The following is a 21,734-nucleotide window of genomic DNA, read 5'->3' as shown; positions in this document are numbered from 1 at the left end:
GAGAAACATCAACCAGCTGCCTCCTGCACACCCCCTACTGGGGATGTGCCTGCAACCAAGGTACATGCCATTGACTGGAATCGAACCTGGGACCCTTCAGTCTGCAGTCCAATGCTCTATCCACTGAGGCAAACCAGTTAGGGCTTCTTCAGAGTTTAAAACATTCATTCAAATTGTGCCCCAATTGTCCTGGCCGGTGTGGTTGAGGTGGTTGAGCATTGTCCCTTGCTCCAAAAGGTCGCTGGTTTGGTCAGGGCACATGCCCAGGTTGTGGGCTTAATCCTTGGTCAGGGTGCATATAAGAGGTAACTGGTTAATCAATGTTCGCCTCTCATCGATGTTTCTCTCAGTCTTCCTTCTTCCTCTCTCTCTAAAAGCAATAAAAAACATACTTTTTAAACACTTGTGCCCCAACTCACTTGGAAATTACAAGCACACATTTGGGTCCTCTGCATACTCATCATTTGAGTCTCTCTACAGTTGCAAAAGTCACCTCAGAGCCAGCCAGATCCAGTACAACTTTGTCTTTGCAGGGGTAACTTTAGCACCCTCCCCTCCCCCGCGCCCAGGAGTTTAAAGGCTTGGCTTGTTGTAGTTTTTATCTCCCAGGAGTGAAGACCACCTTTGTTTTTCTCTCATCTCCTGGTATGGCTAATAGCCCCTGGGGATTGTAAGGTAATGCTGGATGTTGCTGGTTCTGGGTCTCATGCACCTAAACTGATGTATATCCGTTGAGTTCATCTGTTCCTGATTTTCTAACAACCTTGAGCCAGAAGTTTGAGCAATAAAGACCGGGCATGCTCACCCTAACCGGTTTGGCTCAGTGGATAGAGCGTCGGCCTGCGGACTGAATGGTCCCAGGTTCGATTCTGGTCAAGAGCATGTACCTTGGTTGCGGGCACATCCCCAGTGGGAGGCGTGCAGGAGGCAGATGATCAATGCTTTTCTCTCATTGATGTTTCTAACTCTCTATCCCTCTCCCTTCCTCTCTGTAAAAAAAAAGCATGCTTAATGGCACAAACCTCCAAGGAAATGGGAGGGGCTAGGACCCAGAGCCCAGTGGGAAGGGAAGCCCCAAACAAGACCTCTCTTCTCTGAGACCCAAGGAGAGAAACATTGACCTGTCTCCATTTGCTCTAAACAGGAGCTCTTAACCAAGAGTCCACAGCCCCTTTGGAGTCTGTAGAGACAATGTAAAGAGCCCATGGATTCAGAAATGTCCTTCTGTCCTAAGGGTGTAACAAGCTACACTAGTGTAGCAGTACCTGTGGATTTGTCACCAACAGAAGTCAGATTTTCTTATCCTGGTTGCTGCAGATCTCTCAAAATAACAAACATTATTTTGAAATCATGGCAGCCACTACATCTGTTGATGGAGCTTGGTGTTCAATGGATTGATAAAGAAGCACATATAACATGTATTTCTTTTTAAAAATTTAAATTTATTGATTGATTTTATAGAGAGAGGGGAGGAGAGAGAAATATCGATTAGTTGTTCCACTTGTTTATGCATTCAGCTGGGTCTTAAATGACAGCGTCTGATTGAAATCCAGTTTGCAGTGTGTGATCTGGGCTTTGGGCTTCAAAATACCTTGGATACAGAGGACAGCAGCAAAGGTTGAACTGGTGAAAGGTGTTTTTGCTTCTCTATGTATGCCCCTCTGGACTTTTGTTTCTCAGCAGCTCTGTCTCCTAATGTCTCTTCTAGCTACTGTGTCTCTTAGTGGCTCTCCACACCCCTATCTACCTCTGTGATCTGGCCTGGCATCTCTGTTCCCCGCGATCTCTTCAACATATTCCTCTCCATGTGACTCTCAGGATTCTCCACCTTCAGCTATTCATGTCTGTGTCCCAGAATCCGGTTCTCTTTCATTCCTTTGTCTGTGTTTGTACTGTAAGTATCTCTTTTCCAACTGAATTGTGCTCTCCTGGAAGGCATGAACCCTTTATTATTCCTCTGGGTATCCCCGCTTAAAGCCTAGCATAAGAGAGTCTCTCAGCAACGTCTATACTTGAATGAAGGATTTTTCTGAGGAGTAAGGGACTCGCAATCTCCTGCCGCTCCCCGCCTCCCACGGAGCTGGCTGCCTGCCCCCGGCCAGCTAGAGACTTGGGCGGAGGGTGTGGCACTGTGCTGCGGCTCTTGGGTTCTTTCCCCAGGTGGTACAGCTCTTGGAGGGCACCTTGCCATGTCCTAACCCTCTCCAGGAGACCAGAGCAGTCAGCACACTCCCGGACACCCCGCCCCTTCGCCGCCTCGCCCCCTTCGCCATTGGAGGAGCGCGAGCATCTGGCTCCGCCCTCTCCGCAGGCCCCTCCCACTTGCCCGTAGGAGGAGCGCGGGCAGCCGGCCCCGCCCCCTTCGCCATTGGACGCGCGCCGGCAGCAGGTTGGGGAGAGGCGTGGGAAAGATGGCTGCGGCGGCGTGTCGGAGCATGAAGGTATCCGGGTCCTAGCCCCTGCGGCTTGCCCCGCTGAACCTGCTGGGACTTTGGCGGCCGTGGAAGTTGGGGGAGGAGATCGGTGCGGGGAGCAATGGTCACGTGATTCTAGGCCGGGAGTGGCGGCCATGGGGCTCGGGGCGGGAAGTGAAGGTCAACTCTCTGCAGCACGTGTAGGTGGGGTGCCTGGATGCACCCTCTGGGGACGAGAAGCGTAGAGTTGTGATCGGTTAGGGGAGGGGTCACCCCTGAGCCACTCCGCACGGTGGACCGGGAGCCTCCCTTGCCTGGAGAACAGGCCGAGGAAAGGGTCTGCACAGCGCAACCCCTGACCCTACCTCTTCACAGGGCCTGGTCGCCGTTGTAACCGGAGGAGCCTCGGGTCTAGGTCTGGCCACAGCGGAGCGGCTGGTGGGACTGGGGGCCAGTGCTGTGCTTCTGGACATACCCAGCTCGAATGGGGAGGAGCAGGCCAAGAAGTTAGGGAGCAGCTGCGCCTTTGCTCCAACCGACGTAAGTGGGGTCACTTCACACACACACCCCCCCCCAAAGGCACCAGCCTTGGGTCCCTCCCTCCCATAGGCTGCTGTCTGTGTGAGGGGTGGGCCTGTCTCCTTTTCTTAAAACAACATTTTGATTGATTTTTAGAGAGACAGAGAAACATCCATGTTAGAGTGAAACATCCATCAGCTGCCTCCTACCTGGGATTGAGTGGGCAACCCAGGCATGTGCCCTGACCAAGAATCGAACTGTCAACCTTTTGGTGCATGCTACCACACCCAACCCACTGAGCCACACTGGCCAGGACAACCCATCTCCTTTTCCCTTCACAACAGTGGGGATGGGGATTGGACATGTCACAATCTCCTGGAGGGGCATAGTTTGAAAAACTCATGGTGCCCTGTCCTTTTATATTTACAAAGTTGAAAAACTTTTCATGAAACAAACTACGGACAGTAAAGCTTGGTGCGATCACCTTCATACCGCTAATTCTCAAAACCGCGCTCTGAGCCACAGCAATTGAGAATCTCCCCTCGTATGGGAAATTATCAAAAGAGGGCATAGTGCCGGCTTGGGGACTGAAAGGTCCCGGGTTCGATTCCGGTCAAGGGCATGTACCTTGGTTGCGGGCATATTCCCAGTGGGGGCTGTGCAAGAGGCAGCTGATCAATGACTCTCTCTCATCGATGTTTCTAACTCTCTATCTCTCTCCCTTCCTCTGTACAAAATCAATAAAATTAAAAAAAAATTAAAAAAAAAAAAGAGGGCATAGTGGATAAAGCAGTGTTTCCCAAACTTCTCTCATGATGAGAATCACCTGGTGGAGTTGTTAAAACACAGATTCCTGAATCCCAACTAAGAAGTGCTAAACTAGAATTTTTGAGAACATATAGGTAAAATTGCATACCTAACTTAGTGCTCTGTATATAACATCTGTCTTAGAGCACTAGTTAAGTATACAATTTTACCTATATGTTCCCAAAAATTCTAGTTTAGCACTTCTTAGTTGGGATTCAGGAATCTGTGTTTTAACAACTCCACCAGGTGATTCTCATCATGAGAGAAGTTTGGGAAACACTGGAGAGCATCGGCCTGCGGACTGTAAGGTCCCAGGTTCGATTCTGGTCAAGGGCATGTACCTTGGCTGTGGGCACATCCCCAGTAGGGTAAGTGCAAGAGGCAGCTGATTGATGTTTCTAACTCTCTATCCCTCTCTCTTCCTCTCTGTAAAAAAATCAATAAAATATATATATTTTTAAAAACCCATTTTTTTTTTTAATGTGTAGTTGATACTCCAGGGCCCATATTTACATGCAAATTAGGCCCAACACATTAAACAAAAATGTCTTGACTTTTAGATCTGCTCTTAAATTCTGCACAATAACTTTGTTTTTTATTTATTTATTTATTTTTATTTTTTTATTAAATTATTATCTGTGTACATATTTTAACATTGCCCCCCCCCCATACATACCCTCCCTCCCCAGAGTTTTGTGTCCATTGGTTGTACTTATAGGCATGTATACAAATCCTTTGGTTGATCTCTTATCTCCCCCAGATCTCCCTACTCTCCCCGCTGTAATTTTACAGTGTACTTGTTGCTTTACTAAAAACCCATTTTGAAACACTGACATTTTCAGCTTTCTCTGCCCCGTTTTCTGCTGGCCTCTCCCTTGTATAATTCCGCTGTCCCCTCCCGTAGGTTTGGTGGGGAGCGTGTGTGCTGGGTGGTGAGTGCCTCCCCCACTTCTCCCTCTCAAGGTGACCTCAGAGAAGGACGTGAAAGCAGCTCTGGCTTTAGCGAAAGAAAAGTTTGGCCGTGTGGATGTGGCCGTCAATTGTGCGGGCATCGCGGTGGCCGTCAAGACCTATAACGCAAAGAGGAACCAGGCCCACACCTTGGAGGACTTCCAACGAGTTATCAATGTGAGGCCTTGGAGAGTCTAGGGGTAGGAAGATGATGTGCCGGGCTGTGGGTGCCCCCAAAGCTTTTAGGGGACAAACGGCTGCCTCTGCCTCTGCTTCTAACCATGGCTCTAACTGGTCCTCCAGGTGAATCTCGTAGGCAGCTTCAATGTGATCCGCCTTGTGGCTGGTGAGATGGGCCAGAATGAACCAGACCAGGGAGGCCAGCGTGGGGTCATCATCAACACTGCCAGCGTGGCTGCCTACGAGGGCCAGGTGTGTGAGCAGGGGCAAGGCTTGTGCCTCCTCCGTGACCTGTTGGGTAAGGTGACCAGACGTGCCGCTTTTGGCGGGACGGTCCCGATTTTGGGAAAGGGACAGATTGTTCAAAATCGGGACTGTCCTGCCAAATCAGGACGTCTGGTCACCTTAGTGTTGGGGTCCTCCCACCTATGACCTCCACTCTTTCTCCAGGTTGGACAAGCTGCATACTCTGCTTCCAAGGGGGGCATAGTGGGCATGACACTGCCCATTGCTCGGGATTTGGCTCCCATGGGCATCCGGGTGATCACCATTGCTCCAGGTAAACCTCTCCCCTCCCTACCACACCTGGGATTGGGTGGGATCCATGGGCAATGGAGAGGGGCATAGCAGCAGCAGCCTTCCATCCCCGGGCACAGGGAGGCGCTACAAGTATGCTAAGGAAAGGGGGGGCCTCTGACTGTCTTTTCTAGGTCTGTTTGGCACTCCGCTGCTGACCACCCTCCCCGAGAAAGTACGCAACTTCCTGGCCAGCCAGGTGCCCTTCCCCAACCGCCTGGGCCACCCCGCTGAGTACGCCCATCTGGTCCAGTCCATCATCGAGAACCCGTTCATCAACGGAGAGGTCATCCGGCTGGACGGGGCCATCCGCATGCAGCCTTGAAGGGAGGGGGCAGACGAGACACACACTCTTCCACCCACCCTCCCCCCGGCGCCCTGTGCTCCAGCCTGGGAGGAAGCCCGGTAGCCATGTGGTAACTCTGCCCACTGATCACCTCCTGTGCCTAATAAAGTCTATTTCTTACAGGAAGTGGGCAGTGCTGTGTGCTGGGGGAATGGACGTGGGGGGAAAGGTGAAGGGGGAAGACTGATGGATGGACAGATCCCAGGGGTGACGTGGGCAGAGCAGCGCCTCACGCCTTTGGGTCCTGTTCTCACACGTGGCCTTGGTTTTCGTGAATAACTTTATTACCTACGCTCACAGGTGGGGGTGCTGGCTCAGCTATCTTCCTCTGGGGAATGGGAGGGGATCGGCGTCATTTTCCTCAAACTGCCAACTCCTGTGGGCTTCACAGGGGCAGGGGGAAGGAAGCAAGGACCGTCTGGAGCTCAGCGGGTGCTGGGGTTGAAGCGGAGGTGATACGCGACCATAGGCTGGTTGCTGTAGATCATTGAGTTCAGGTAATTCTGCCTGTGAAAGAAGCGCGGAGGCCTCAGCCAATAGGCTTTCCCTGCCTTGCTGGCCTTCACCATGCCTCCCTACCCCTTGGCAGTCATCCCTGCCGCCCCGCTCCCTAGAACTCACTGGGCTTTGTGGTCGTAAGCCAGCTGCTGGTTGAAGGAGCCCAGCCCCCTCCGGAACTCGGCGCAGAGCTGCCTTTCCTGCTCTTCCAGCTCCAAGGACGCCTGGGCCAGGCACACGGCCTGTCTTTCCCATTCGGCATCCCGCGCTTGCTCGGCCCGGCGTTGCATCTCCTTCTCATGGCATTGCGCCGCCTGGGCCTTCTTGACGCTGGCTTGCTTCTCTGGAATCCCGCCTCTCCCCTTCCCGCCATAGGGCAGGATCCGGGAGGCATTGGGGACAGCCCCGGCTGGTGTGAGGATCTGGCCTTTCTCATTCAGTATGTCACTCTTGATCTGGTGATGGATCTCTTTCAAGTTGGCCTCCTGTTCCCGCCGATATTCTTGGAGCCGTCGCTCAGCCACCTCGGCTGCCTGGTGGGATCCCCGAATGGGAGCAGTTGGGTACCCAACCTCGGGGAACTTTCGGTCAGAGGGGAAGGGGAGACATGGCCCTATTCTCCATCTCAGGGGGTAGAAGGAACAGAGGTAATAAACATAAAAAATAAAAAAAAGAAGGAACAGAGGTATTCCGTGGCCCTTGCATGGCCGAAGGTGGGGGAAGGGGTGGAATGGAGAAGGCTGAGCAGATGGAGAAGGCAGGGCAGTGTTCTGTCTCAAGTCAGCCTGAGTCTGGAGGTGGGGCGTGGCATCTTCTGCCCTAGGAGTCCCCTTGGGGAAAGTGGGAAGCCCTCAGATGAGGGCTGGTATTGACTGGAGAATAATTGTGAGGAGAAGCTGTGGCTAAGACTCCCCAGGGCTTTGTTGTGGGGGGAGGGGACGGGGTTAGGGAGGGCTCAGAGCGCCGGGTGCCTCAGGCCATACCTGGACTTTGTGGGCATTGGCCACGGCATACTTCATGGCTATGCGGCAAGATTCCTCCAGCTTGGCCAGCTGGGCGGCCCGAGTCTCCACAGCTACCCGCAGCTTCTCCCGCAGCTCATCTGCACAGAGAAATATGACCAGGGTTTCGTTCTGGGTTCGCTCATTCAGCCATTTGTTCAATAAGCATGGTTGGTGTGTGTGTGTATGCATGTTTCAAAGTGGGGGTAATATCCTACTTGTAGGCATGTAGAGTGAGCTACCCTGTCAGGCTAAGGCTAGCCAAGGTGGCAGTAACAAGGATTTCTCAAGTGCCTAACCCAGTGGTCGGCAAACTCGTTAGTCAACAGAGCCAAATATCAACAGTACAACGATTGAAATTTCTTTGGAGAGCCGAAAAGTAACCTTTGCGCATGCACTGTGCATGCACGCCCACACGTGGTATTTTGTGGAAGAGCCACACTCAAGGGGCCAGAGAGCCGCATGTGGCTCGTGAGCCGCAGTTTACCCACCACTGGCCTAAAAGATGCCTCCAGTGGGCCTGGATCCCAGTGCCAGCTCTTCTGTTGCTTCTGAGCTGTGTGACCTTGGGGGAATCACTCCCTCTCTCTGAGCCTCAGGCTAAGAGCCATGTGTTGGGTGCTGAGGACACCATGGAATTAGATCGCGTCCTCAGAGTGCGCCATGTCTAGTGGGGGAAATGGGTCAAACATGGATCGTCATACCACTGTGTGGTAAGGTCAAGGAGAGATGTGTACAGGGCATTATGAAAATTTTAAAAATGTGTTTTTTACCAGGGCTTGCTCCTAAAACCCTGGGTCTGGCCAGAAAAATTGAATAAGGAGGATAATGGACCAGTATCACCCAAAAAGGTTGATACTCGTTGGAGATATATTAATAGGCTTTTTGGGCTCTGGGCTGCACACAATCTGTCATCTGTTGACCCCTGTTCACCAGGCCCCCAAAAGTCTATGGCTCTTTGTAGATGTGGTCTACAGGGTCCCAGAGGAATGTGACTGTGACCAATGGCAGTAGGGCCAGTTCATAGCTGGACTCACTCTGAACTTGCTCTTTATTCTCTCCTTATGGTTTCTGTTACAGACACTAAAGAAAAATTTGTTTTTATCTTTTTAAATTCATCCAAGAGACACTTAGGATTCATTCAGGGAAAGTCAAATGCGCCATGTGGCTTATTTAATAGAGTTGTGGAGGTTTCTTTTGGTCTTGTTTGTCAAGCTGGCATCATTGAGTACCACTCATAGAGAATCAAAATAGGGAGCAGAGTGTATGTTTAAGAGCAGATTACAGGGCTCTCTATGCAGTGTTGGAGACTAGCTGGAATTCAGAGACCATCCTTAGAAGGGTGAACTGATTAAAAATGCCTTCATGCGCCGAAACCAGTTTGGCTCAATAGATAGAGCATCTGCGTGGGGACTGAAAGGTCCCGGGTTCGATTCCGGTCAAGGCATGTTCCTTGGCTGCGGGCATATCCCCGGTGGGGGGTGTGCAAGAGGCAGCTGATCGATGACTCTCTCTCATCGATGTTTCTGACTCTCTATCTCTCTCCTTTCCTCTCTGTACAAAATCAATAAAATATATTAAAAAAAATAAAAATGTGTTTTTTAAAATTGATTTTCAGAGAGGAAGGGAGAGGGACAGAGAGATGGAAACATCGATGAGAGAGAAACATCATCAATCAGCTACCTCCTACACACCCCCTACTAGGGATCAAGCCCGCAACCTGGGCATGTGCCCTGATTGGGAATCAAACCATGATCTCTTGGTTCATGGGTTGACCCTCAACCACTGAGCCACACCGGCTGGGCTTATGAGAACTTTAGATGGTGGGTGAGAGGATGGCTTCCAGGAGGAGGTCATCCTTGACATACATGTTGCATATTAGCCAGAAAGAGCAAAGGGCATTTCAGGCCACTGGCATCACATGAGCAAAGGCGTTAACACTTAAACCAATCACTGTTCTTGCAGCTTCTAGATCATGCCAAACACCCCTGCCTTGTGGGTTTGCAAAAGATGACTCAGCTTTCTTGCTTCCCTCAGTCTTTGCTCAATAAGGTCTTCGCTCTTTCTCCTACATAAAATACCAACCTGCCTGCCTCCAACATTTATTTCCCTTCCCTGATTTTTCTCCCTAGCACAGGGGTCTTCAAACTACGGCCCGCGGGCCACATGCAGCCCGCAGAGGAGTCTGATCCGGCCCGCCAGGTTTTTCCGGCAGTGAGCGCAGCCGAGGTGTTACAGTAGGGATTAGTAGTTCATATAGTCCGGCCCTCCAGCTCTCTGAGGGACCGTGATCTGGCCCCCACTTTAAAAAGTTTGAAGACCCCTGCTAGCATTTGTCACCATCCAATATATTCACCATTTAAAATCATTTTGGCTATTGCCCATCTCTATCCTCACTAGAAGGTAACCGGAGCGGGGAGCAAACCCACAACCCAGGTACGTGTACCCTTAACTGGGAATCGAACCTGTGACCCTTTGGTGTGTGGGCCGACATTCTAACCATTGAGCGCACCGGCTAGGGCTAAACTGGCTTTCTTGAAGGCATAGTTCTGTGGGCTTCTGGAGGGTGCCTGTCTTGTTTACTTTGGTCTCCAACTGATCATTCAGCAACGATTTATTGAGCTCCATTCACAGTGGTAAGCCTGTACTAGGCAACTGGCATCCAGGTGTGCAAATGAGACATATGGTTCAACTTTAGTGAGCCAACATTTTAGGGAGAAGACACATCCACAAACACTTTCAGAGTTAGTCATATCTGTAAGTGGTACAATAGACCGCATACTGTATAATAGGGGTAACTGCAAGGTGGGCAGTATGAGTAATAAGAGATGGTCCTTGCCCTGGAAGTGCTAACTCAAATGGAAGAGGAGAAAGTGGCCACAGATAATGTCATAGTAATGGTAGCTACTGGTCATTGAGCACTGGCTTAAAACCCTCAAGTGATGACCCACTGCCTACATCAGTGGTCGGCAAACTCGTTAGTCAACAGAGCCAAATATCAACAGTACAATGATGGAAATTTCTTTTGAGAGCCAAATTTTTAAACTTAAACTATATAAGTAGGTACATTGTTATTAAATTAATTAGGGTATGCCCTAACCGGTTTGGCTCAGTGGACAGAGCGTGGGCCTGCGGACTGAAAGTTCCCAGGTTTGATTCCGGTCAAGGGTATGTATCTTGATTGCGGGCACATGCCCAGTAGGAGGTGTGCAGGAGGCAGCTGATCATTGTTTCTCTCTCATTGATGCTTCTCTCAATCTCTTTCCCTTCCTTTCTGTAATGTGTGTATATATATATATATATATATATATATATATATATATATATATATATTTAAAATTAATTAGGGTACTCCTAAGTTGGCCTTTGGTAAAAACTCAAGGGGCTAAAGAGCCACATGTGGCTTGCAAGCCGCAGTTTGCCGACCACTGGCCTACACAATAAAGTCACAATGCCTTAGTTTGGTGTTCTCTCTTCTTCTGAACCCTCAACCCTGGATGCACTGACACTAAACTGTGTGTGAATCCTAAACCAGACCATTCACAGACCCAGTGCTGCAAATTGTGCTGCGCACACAGAATCTCAGTGCATTCTCACATGAGCTCTATGTGCAGTGGATTCATTCCCATTTTAAAGACGAGGAAGCTGAAGCACAGAGAGGAAAATTCATTTGCCCAAACCAGCTAGTAAGTGGCAGAGCTGGGAGGTCTGTCTTCTCTTTACTGTGCTGCCACCTGGTAATGAAATGCTAGGATTGTCCAGCTGGCATGGCTCAGTGGTTGAGTGTCAACCTAGGAAGCAGGAGGTCACATTTGATTCCCAGTCATGGCACATGAGGGTTGTGGGCTTGATCCCCAGTGGATTGGTGTGCAGGAGACAGCCTATCAATGATTCTCCTCATTGATGTTTCTCTCTCTCCCTCTCCCTCTTCTCCCTTCCTTTCTGAAACCAATACAAATATATATATTTTTTAAATGCTAGGTTGATTGGGGACCATTGGCTACATTGTCAGTTACTGAAGAAAGTCAGGGATCTTGGGGTCTGATCAACCTTTCAGCAGCAGCCCTAGGGGTAATTGAACCGTTTCTCCCCACCCCCCACCCCTCTGCAGTTCTGGTCTCCTGGGTGCTGTCCCCGACTTGGACTTTTCCCTACCAGGCCTCAGGTCTCAGCCTGGAGGGCCCAGCTACTTACCGGTACGCCTTTCATCAGCCCTGGCTTGCTGCTGCTCGTGTACCTGCTTGTCCAGGTTGTTCCTCAACTGCTCCTGCTGCGTTCTCACGGTCATGGCCCTCGCGGGGTCCTCCCCAGAGAAGCACTGCAGGCTGGACGGGTTATAGTGAGCATCATTGTTAGCGTGAAGGGCTTGAAATCCCTTCCAGAGTTGTTCTGGACCCCAAAGGTTAAATTCACGCTTATTCTTGAGCTGTTGTTTCTGCTCGCGGAACTCTTGGACTTTTTTGGCCAGGCGACGTGTCCGCTCTGCGTCTTCCTTTTCTAGCATCTGCGCTACCATATCATAGTGGACCTGGGCGGTACCTGGGGGTGGTGGGCAGGGACATGGAAGTGGCCCCACAGGAGGGACAGAGCCCACTCAGCATGGCCCCTGTCCCCGAGGCCCACCCAGTTTGTCCCACCACCCCCAGGCCTCAAGGCCCCACTTGGAGGCAGAACTGCCTTACTGAGTCCTCTCAGTCCCTTTCATCCTCCTCCTTGGCAGGCCTCTGGCCTTGGGCGTTTACCGTGAGCTTCATCCTTGCTCCGCTCTTTTGCCTCGCGAAGCTTCCGCTCTTCTACCTGGCTGTTCAGGGCTTCCACATCCACCTGATCCCAAAGAAATTAGCTAAATTGTGGCAGGGGCCCGGCAGCAGGCCTTACCCTGCTCAGAAATCTTGTTTAAAAACACTCCTCTAGATCCCTAATACCTATTGGATAATAGTGTTGCACCTTTAGTCTGGCCAGCATGGCTCAATGGTTGAGCATTGACCTATGAACCAGGAGATTATGGTTCAATTCCCCATCAGGGCGCATGCCTGGGTTGCAGGCTCAATCCCCAGTAGGGGGCGTGCAGGAGGCAGCTGATCAGTAATTCTCTCTCATCATTGATGTTTCTGTCTCTCTCTCTCCCTCTCCCTTCCTCTCTGAAATAAATAAAAATATATTGCAAAATAAGTGTTCCACTGTCTCAGCATGGTTTGGAAGCCCCTCGATAATTTACCTTCTGCTCATTCTCCAGCCTCATCTCAGTACCCTCTCCCCTGTCTCACCCTCAGGAGCTCCATGCTTACAGCTTCCTGCACATCTTAGTCTGTTTTGCATGGACAGCTTTTGCTCCAGCCACTTAGAACACTTTTCATCCGTTCTTTTTTAAAAATATTTTTAATTGATTTTTTTACAATCTCCTACGCACTGTCCACATTATATTGAAGTTTGCCTCTCTTGGTGATTTCCTCCCACAGAGAGTGAGTCCATTAAAGGCCGAGACTGAGCCTCAACTTTGTGTCGCTTCTGTGCAACCCACCGTTTGGCACAGAGCAGGCCCTAGGAAGTGCTGACCAACAGGATCTCAGTCACACCACTCAAGCCGCAGCCAACCACTCACTTGGGTCAGGCACTCTGCTCTGGTTTCCAGGGCTGCCACCCTGAGTTAATTCCTCAACATTTCCTTTAGCCTCATTTTACTGAGGAGGAGCTCAGAGCTCAAAGACCTGGGACTCATCCAACGCCACACACCTAGTACACAGCAGACTTGCCTTGAGTGCAGGTGTGGAGTCTTTTCCACAATACATGCTTCATCCTCCCTTCACCCACCCCACCCCCAATCTATTTTTTTTAAAATTACCAATGTTTTCTCTTTATTTTGATTGTAATTCATTCATTTAAACTGTTTCAAAATTGTGCAAAGGGGAATACAGTTTAGAGAAGCATGTGTCCCTCCCATCTCTGTCCTTCAGCCTGGCTAACAGTCTCTGATGTAGCCTTCCAGAGAGAGTTTCAGGGGTCCTCAAACTTTTTAAAGTGGGGGCCAGATCACGGTGCCTCAGAGAGCTGGAGGGCCGGACTATATGAACTACTAATTCCTACTGTAACACCTCGGCTGCGCTCACTGCCCAAAAAACCTGGCGGGCCGGATCAGACTCCTCTGCGGGCCGCATGTGGCCCGCGGGCCGTAGTTTGAAGACCCCTGGCTTAGGCACATGCAGTACCAAATATCCTTTAGACTTCTTTTGGTTCTACGCTAGTTGTCTTTCAAGAACCAGGCCTGTGGGCCCAGAGCTGGCTGGTGAAGAGTCAGATGTCGCAGGCTTCTCTTCCCCAAATCTTTTCCCCTGCAACCTCAACTGCCTTCCCAGGCCCTTCTTGTGCCTAGAAGTGGGTGCTCCCTCTCCCTCTCCCTCTCCTTCCTTTGAATCCCCAGGGCCTGCTCAAATGAGGGAGGGGCCCTGGCCAGTGTGCTCAGTGGTTGAGTGTTGACCCATGAACCAGTAGGTCATGATTCCATTCCCAGTCAGGGCATATGCCTGGGTTTCAGGCTTGATCCTCAGTACAGGGCGTGCAGCAGATCCATGATTCTCTCTCATCATTGATGTTTCTTTTTCTCCCTCTCCCTTCCTCTCTGAAATCAATAAAAATCCTATCTAATATAAGAGTGATATGCAAATTAACCATCACTCTGCTAGACACACAAGCCACGCCCACCAGCTAATCAGGAGAGAATATGCAAATAAACCCAACCAAGATGGCTACCATCACAGAGAACAGGAGGGAGGCTAGGGTTGCCCTGGCAATGGAGGAAGCCAAGCTTTCAGCACACCCTGGCCGGCCCAGGCCTCCAATTAAGGCTACAAAGTTTCAATTATACAAGATAAATAAATAGCAACAGAAATGGCTGCCTCCACTGAGGGAGCAGAAGGCTTGGCTCTGCTCCAGTCTACAAAGTTTCAATTGTAGAAGATAAATAAACCCCAGATACCAGGGCCTCCACTTGGGTTGCCAGGGGGCATGGCCACAGGCCCCTGGCCCGGGCCGCCCCACACCCCAGGGGAATCCCCACCCTGATCCAGGACACCCTTCAGGGCAAACGAGCCAGCTACCACCTGTGTACCAGGCCTCTATCCTACCTAATAAAAGAGTAATATGCAGATTGACCATCACTCCAACACGCAAGATGGCTGCCCCCTTGTGGTCAAAGATCCTGTCCCCAAGTGAACACAAGATGGCCACCATAGGATGGCCAACAGGAGAGGGCAGTTGGGAGGGACCAGGCCTGCAAGGGTTGGCAGTTGGGGGCGATTAAGCCTGCAGGGAAGGGCAGTTAGGGGTGACCAAGCTGGCAGAGGAGGGAAGTTGGGGTTGACCAGGCCTGCAGGGAAGGGCAGTTGGGGGAACCAGGCCTGCAGGAGAGGGCAGTTAGGGGTGATAAGGCCTGCAGGGGAGGGCAGTTATTAGCAAACAGGCTGGCAGGGGAGCAGTTAGGCATCAATCAGGCTGGCAGGGGAGTGGTTAGGGGGTGATCAGGCTGGCAGGCAGAAACGGTTATGGGCAATCAGGAAGGCAGGCAAGCAAGCAGTTGGGAGCCAGCAGTCCTGGATTGTGAGAGGGATGTCTGACTGCCCGGTGGGATTGGGCCTAAATGGGCAGTCGGACATCCCTCTAGGGGTCCCAGATTGGAGAGGGTGTAGGCTGGGTTTTGGGACACCCCCCTCCCCGTACATGAATTTCATGCACCGGGCCTCTAGTATATTAATAACAAAACAAATCACCTTATTTTCTTTTAAATTCAGGGAGGGGGCAACAGGTACTGCTACATTCCTCTCCAGGTGCAAAAGTGAGGTGGCTCTGGATCCCAAGAAGGTCCCACTGCCCACTCACCCCCATGACTCTGGTGCGCACATCAAAGAATCGTTTCTGTCGCTCCTTTTCACGATTCCGTCTAGCCTCAATGGCCGCCACCTCCTTAGGATCTGGTGGCAGGCTGTAGGGAAACATCTGGAGAAAGGGTGAGGCAGGATGTCCGTCAGTGTTAGACCCCACCCCCATCTCTTTCTCCCCATAGTATCTCACTGGTTGGTTGGTTATTCCTACTGGTTTTATATACTTCCTGTTTTAATTCATATTTGTGTCCTCCATCTAGGCTGCCAACACCCGAATTCGGGCCTCACAATCTGGTGCCAGTCTACTCCCACCTGCTGGGTTCAGAAGAGTGTTTCCAGGACCTGCAACCTGCTCACCTTTCTAAGTCTCAAACTTATAACACTCTCCCTTTCACCTTAGGCTTTATTCCAGGGGTCCTCAAACTTTTTAAAGTGGGGGCCAGATCACGGTCCCTCAGAGAGCTGGAGGGCCGGACTATATGAACTACTAATTCCTACTGTAACACCTCGGCTGCGCTCACTGCCCAAAAAACCTGGCGGGCCGGATCAGACTCCTCTGCGGGCCGCATGTGGCCCGCGGGCCATAGTTTGAAGACCCCTGCCTTAGGCTTTATTCCCTTTTCCTCGTTTCAGCAAATGGCACCACCTTTACCCCTTGGTTTCTTTTTGTTGTTATGCAGTCAAATGAAAAGCTACAGGACTTAAAATTACCTGTGTCCCTTCAGAGCTGGGAAAGTCCGGTTTGGGCACGCAGCCAGCCAAAGCCACAATCCAAAACACTGTACATAAATCTTATCATGTCCCTCAGGCAGTCTGCGCCGAGACTTACAAAACGTGTTTCTAAGGGCAGACAGCCCTTCGGCCTCCAGGAAATCCTCCTGACACAGAGGCCTCGGCTAATCTCAGGGAAGATGTCGATTGGGATCTAAGGCCTAAAATAGTCATACTTTACATTTTTTTAAACTTTTACGATGTCTCTCACCTGCTTAAAACACTCCACTGGCCTTCTCACCGCACTTAGAAGCAGATCCAAATGCCTAGCCATAGGCTTTCGGGATCCGCTTCCCGCACACCTCGCCAGCTCATCTCATGCCAGCGGCACCCCTGCTCACAGAGCCCCAGGCACACCTCGCAAGTCCTCCAATGAAATAGCTGTTCCCACCGCAGGACCTTTAGCCACAGCCATTGTTTTGTTTGGAATACCATTCCTCAATTCCTCCCACGGCTAGTTCCCATCTTGAAAACAAATTCTGACCTGGCCTATTTGCTCAGTGGTTAGAGCATTGGCCCTCGGACCTAATGGTTGCAGGTTTGATTCCCAGTCAAGGGCTCATACCCAGATTGTAGATTCGCTCCTTGTCCCTGTTGGGGTGCATGCGGTAGGCAACCAATTGATTTGTCTCTTTCACATTGATCTCTCTCTCTCTCTCTCTCTCTCTCTATCTCTCTATCTCTATCTCTATCTCTCCCTTCTACCTCCCTTCCACTCTTTCAAAATCAATGGGAAAAATATCCTCAGGTGAGGATTAAAAAACAAACAAACACACAACCATTTTATAACTGTGAAATATTAGATACACACAAGAGAATATATATGACCCATATGTAAGCTAGAAAGCATGGTAAAATAGACATCCATGAGCCAACTCTCCAATTTAGGAAATAGAATATGATCAATATTAAGTATCTTGTATCTCTTCTCCCTTATCCTTACCCTGAGAGATAACCATTGTCCCAAATGGCACCACTCCCTTACTAATATGCATTAATATACTGAGTGTACCAGTCCCCAAATAACATTTTAAAACATTGTCTTGTCTTGAAACTTTATAGAATATCACGAAGAACGTATTCTTTTACATCTTTCTTTTTTCCCACTCATGTTCATTTTATCATTTAACAAATATTTGTGAAGTGTCTTACTGTCACTCTTCTAAGCATTGGGAGACATCAAGGAGCATAAGTGATAAAAAGTGGAGTCCTTGTGGAGGTTATTTTCCAGTGGGGCCAGACACACAATACAACAAAGAGTACATTAAACAGTTCGTAAGTGCTATGGGGGAAAATATAGAGCACAACAAGGAGCAATGAAAGCGGGAAGGAAATAGAGGAGGGTGTTTCAATTTTAAATATGGACATCAGGGGACACATAACTAAGAAGGTAATATTTGATTGAATACTGGAAGAAGTTGAGGGAGTCATCTATACAGATATCTAGGAAGAGAACACTTCAGTCAGAGGGAACAGCAAGTGTGAAGGCCTTAACATGGACACACATTTGCCCGACCGGTGTGGCTCAGTGGTTGAGCATCGACCTATGACCCAGGAGGCCACAGTTTGAATCCGGGTCAAGGCATATGATGTTTCTCTCCCTCTCTCTCTCTCTCTGCCCTCCCACCCCCAGTTGTGGGCTCTATCCACAGTGTGTGTGTGTGTGTGTGTGTGTGTGTGCAAGAGGCAGCTGATCAATGATTCTCTCTCATCATGGATGTTTCCATCTCTCTCCCCCACTCCTCTCTGAAATCAATAAAAAATATACTTAAAAAAAGATGGACACACATTCAAGGGAACAGCAGGAGGCAACTGTGTGAGCAAAAGAGAAGTAGGTAGGAAATGTCATTAGAGAGATAATGCAGGGGTCAGAGCACGTAGGAATTTGCAGACCATCGGAAAGGCTGTGACTCTTACTCTGAAACAGGCAGCCATTGGAGGGTTTTGAGCAGTGGAAGTGATGTGTTTTGCCTTTGATTTTTAAAGGACAACTCTGGTTGCTGTGTTAATAATAGACTGGGATTAGGGGAGGCAAGGCTACAAGCCAGAAGACCACACAAGAGGCTACAGCAATAGTCCAGGCAAGAGATGATGGTGACTCACACCAGATTGGGAAGAGCAGAGGTGGTGAGAAGTGGTCACATTCTGGATATGTTCCGAAGGCAGAACTGATTAAGACTATGATGGATTAGATGTGAGTTGTGAGAGCAGTGTCAAGAATAACTTCAAGCCTGGCTGGTGCTGCTCAGTGGACTGAGTGCCATCCTATGCACCAAGAGGTCGCTGGTTTGGTTCCTGGTCAGGGCACATACCTGGGTTTTGGGTTCAGTCCAGCTGATTAATGTCTCTCCCCATCTCGCTTTCTCTCTCTCAAAAAAAAATATTTAAAAAAAAGAATAACTTCAAGGATTTGGGCCTACGAAAGGATTATACATCCTTATCTCATTGCCCTCAAGGTTAGCCACATGGTTTGCTTTGCCCTTTCCAGTGTGAGAATTGACATGTGTCATTGCCAAGCACAACTAAGAGCCACTGGGTGAGAGCCACTTTTTTCCTTCATTCTCTGCTATGAGACTGGCAAGGTCCCTGTAAGGGCTGCTCCTTCAGCCTGGGTCCTGGAGTGGTGACATAGAGCAGAGATGCAACCAACCCAAGGAGCAGGGATGAGAAATATTTTTTTAAATATATTTTTAATGATTTCAGAGAGGAAGGGAGAGGGCGAGTGAGATAGAAATATCAATGATGAGAGAGAATCATGGATCGGCTGCCTCCTGAATGCTCCCCTTATTGGGGATCGAGCCCACAACCTGGGCATATGCCCTGACCAGGAATTAAACTGTGACCTCCTGGTTCATAGGTCGACACTCAATAAATGTTTGTTTTTATAAGCTTTTGAGATTTTAAGATTATAACCTCAGCATAATTTAGCTTATTCTGACTGATATAAGGGAATCTACAGCTATAAGGCTGTAGACTTCTAAGGGAGTAGTGAGTGCGTATGGATAAGAATGTCCGAGGGAAGACAGGAAGAAGAGCCAGCACTGAAGTAAGGAGGAATGGCCAGTGAGGTGGAAGAAAAACCAGGAGTGTGGTGTCAGAGAAGCCAACCAAGATAAGTGCTTTTGGGAGGAGAGAGTAAATGACTGATGATGGAGAACTGAGAACTCTGTGTACTTAATATGAGGATTGTTGATGACCATGTCAAGAATATTTTTGGTGGAGTTGTGGGGATGAAAGCCTGATTGCAGTAGTTTCCAAGAAAGACAAGGACTCTGTGACCCAAACAACCCAGTTTATTTATTTTTAATTGTAAGAAAAGAATAGGGAAGAGGAATCTGTAGATTGTGAGAGACTTATACACTGAGTGGCCAGATTATTATGATCTCTGAATGCCACTCAGTGTATATCCTATATAATAAAAGGCTAATATGCAAATTATCCCCTCGACCAGGAGTTCGACCAGCAGGCAGACCAGCCAACTGCCCATGTCCCCTCCTCCTGGTCAGGCTAGCTGGACCCCACCCATGCAGGAATTCATGCACTGGGCCTCTAATATATATACTGAGTGGCCAGATTATTATGCATTCAGAGATCATAATAATCTGGTCACTCAGTGTATGTACAGGTGGGAAAGTTGCTGTAGCATATACCTAGAAGTGGAAGTGCTGGATCCCAGCACTTAAAGTATATTTAACTTGCAAGATAATGCTAACTTGTTTTCCAAGGAGATTATACCAACAGTGCATAAAAACTACAGTGTAGCCTGGTCAGTGTGACTTAGTGGTTGAGCATCAACCTATGAACCAGGAGGTCCTGGTTCCATTCCTGGTCAGGGCACATGCCCAGGTTTTGGGCTCGATCCCAGTGTGGGGTGTGCAGAGGCAACTGATGAATGATCCTCTCTCATCATTGTTGTTTCTTTCCTTCTCTCTCTCTCTCTCTCTCTCTCTCTCTCTCTCTCTCTCTCTCTTCCTTTCTGAAATCAATAAAAATTTATTTAAAAAACAAAACAAAAAACCTACAGTGTATAAAAATTTAGACATTCCATATCTTCACCAACACTTGGTATTGCAGGCTTTTAATTTTTGCCCATTTGTGCTTATAAAATTATAATTGATTTTAATTGGAATTTTCCTTATTGCTAATGAGGTTGTACACCTTTTCATGTATATTTTGGTCATTTTTGTTTACTCTTCTCTGAAGTGCCCATTCACATCTTTTGTTCATTTTTTATTTTTTAAATTATTTTAAAATTTTTATTTTTATTTATTTTAAAATAATTTTTTAGTGTTGAAAGTATTACATAAGTCCTCTTTTGTTCATTTAGAAAGAATCAGGTTGTGTGCTCTTTTCTTAATTTTAGGAGTTCCTTGTGTATTCTATACAACCATTTGTTAGTTTATATGTGGCAAACATCTCCAATTTGCAGCTCATCTTTTCACTTTATTATTTTTATATTAGTTTTTATTATTTAAGAAATCCCATGAGGTCATAAAGATATTCTCCCATATATTCTTCTAAAATTTCTAAAGTTTTGCCATTCTCATTTAAGTTTTTAACCTATTTGGAATTGTATTTTGCATATGGTATGAGAGGTAGGGATTCCATTTGATTTGCCCCCAAGCTCCATTTCCTGTCAGATTGCTGTCCTTTGATCATTTTATTCCCTCAGCCTAATGGTGACTGTTTCTTCAAGTTGAACTTCATTGATGGCTCCTCTTCTAGATTCCGTCAACCAAACTTTCTCACTTTCTTGCACCTGTCCTAAGACTAAGAATCTTCTCACCTCTGGACTAACCCCAGCCTATTCATTCCATCTGTCACCACAATACTTAGTACATTGTGGTGACAGATGGAATGAGTCATTGAAGGGAAGGTTCCATAGACATTTTAAGCTTCTTGGACTGCTAAGGCCATGGCCTTAGTAATGACTAGGTATAAGGTGATAGGGGGATGAAGGGATGGAGGAGAGGGATATAAAAGATGGGGAATAGAGAGGGGAAAAGGACAGAGAGGGTAGAGTTGGGGGGGGGCAGTGAATGAGAGGAAGGAGAGAGAAAAGAAGGGGGAAGCAAAGGATGGGGCAGAGGGGGATGAGGAGGAGGGAATGAAGGCATGAAGAGGAAGATGGGAAGTGGGGAGAAGAGAAGGATAAAGGGTTCATATAAAATACCTTTCTCAGCAAGGACCCCCAACTTTGGAGCTCCTAGTTGGGGTCCTGCTTCAGGAGCCAACAAGTGGCTCAAGTCCACGCCTGATCTTGGGCTACAGCTTCAGTCTGCGAACTCTGCTTGGAAGAACAAGGGGGGAGATGGGATAGGGTAGGACCTCTGGTCAGCCCATATCCCTGTCGCTCTAGAGTACCCTCACCTCCCTGCATACCCCATTTCCCTTCACACCTCATCCAACCGCGAATTTCAACTCCCTCCGCCTCCGCCCACAGCAAGGTCTGCGTTCATAGAACACGGAATCCTCCCGCTGGCCCCTCCTTCCCGTACAGTCCTTCCCAACCCTGTTCTCCTTTGAGCTTTCTAACCGGGCAGGCTGCAGCCACAGCCGATCTCCCACCTTCCTCCTGCCCCGGAGGGCATAACCCTATTATGATTTCTGACTTGTCTCAGCAAGTTTGACCCGCGATCCCTCGCGTCTGCTTCCTCGGCTGCGATTCGCTTTGTTGGTGGCGACGCCTGTTGCCAAGCAACAAGGAGGCGGGGCGGGCCCTAAACGCGTGTCGTAAGCTCGAATCCTGGCAACGGGTCAACAAAACTTTCACGCCAGCCGGAAAGCCCTCCTCCCC

At 49.0% G+C, this 21,734-nt stretch overlaps 2 protein-coding genes across 3 annotated transcripts; one reads left to right on the top strand and one right to left on the bottom strand.

The window, feature by feature from the left end:
* The first annotated feature begins 2,294 nt into the window (after positions 1-2,294).
* Positions 2,295-5,915, top strand: HSD17B10 (hydroxysteroid 17-beta dehydrogenase 10). The gene is made up of 6 exons (XM_084871152.1): positions 2,295-2,441; positions 2,790-2,954; positions 4,704-4,868; positions 4,995-5,123; positions 5,322-5,430; positions 5,582-5,915. The coding sequence occupies exons 1-6, from the start codon at positions 2,412-2,414 to the stop codon at positions 5,770-5,772; spliced, it is 789 nt and encodes a 262-aa protein (XP_084727278.1). The 5' UTR covers positions 2,295-2,411; the 3' UTR covers positions 5,773-5,915.
* A 142-nt stretch (positions 5,916-6,057) lies between these two features.
* Positions 6,058-21,652, bottom strand: RIBC1 (RIB43A domain with coiled-coils 1). 2 transcript variants are annotated; one of them, XM_084871115.1, is made up of 8 exons: positions 21,474-21,652; positions 21,111-21,224; positions 15,165-15,281; positions 12,035-12,116; positions 11,487-11,831; positions 7,275-7,393; positions 6,415-6,824; positions 6,058-6,300 (listed from the first exon to the last, which is right to left on the bottom strand). In XM_084871115.1, the coding sequence occupies exons 3-8, from the start codon at positions 15,279-15,281 to the stop codon at positions 6,219-6,221; spliced, it is 1,155 nt and encodes a 384-aa protein (XP_084727241.1). In that variant the 5' UTR covers positions 21,111-21,224; positions 21,474-21,652; the 3' UTR covers positions 6,058-6,218. The 2 variants fall into 2 exon arrangements, with proteins under 2 accessions (XP_084727241.1, XP_084727240.1); XM_084871114.1 differs by having other exon boundaries at positions 21,506-21,652.
* Between the last annotated feature and the right edge of the window lie 82 nt (positions 21,653-21,734).

Source organism: Pipistrellus hanaki, assembly GCF_964339955.1.
Source record: "Pipistrellus hanaki genome assembly, chromosome: X".
NCBI classification, from domain to species: Eukaryota; Metazoa; Chordata; class Mammalia; order Chiroptera; family Vespertilionidae; genus Pipistrellus; species Pipistrellus hanaki.
The sequence above is the reverse complement of the archived record's forward strand: the minus strand, read 5'-3'. Positions and strand labels throughout refer to the sequence as shown.

Bases quoted from the DNA above. Each gene is read 5' to 3' on its own strand.
- RIBC1 (XM_084871115.1), bottom strand. From the start codon at position 15,281: ATGTTTCCCTACAGCCTGCCACCAGATCCTAAGGAGGTGGCGGCCATT. The intron at 7,394-11,486 runs GTAAGTAGCTGG...TTCTCTGTGCAG, and splicing joins GGCTGATGAAAGGCGTACCG to ATGAGCTGCGGGAGAAGCTG. The intron at 6,301-6,414 runs GTGAGTTCTAGG...CTTCTTTCACAG, and splicing joins GCTTACGACCACAAAGCCCA to GCAGAATTACCTGAACTCAA.
- HSD17B10 (XM_084871152.1), top strand. From the start codon at position 2,412: ATGGCTGCGGCGGCGTGTCGGAGCATGAAG. The intron at 2,442-2,789 runs GTATCCGGGTCC...ACCTCTTCACAG, and splicing joins CGGCGTGTCGGAGCATGAAG to GGCCTGGTCGCCGTTGTAAC. The intron at 5,124-5,321 runs GTGTGTGAGCAG...CTCTTTCTCCAG, and splicing joins TGGCTGCCTACGAGGGCCAG to GTTGGACAAGCTGCATACTC.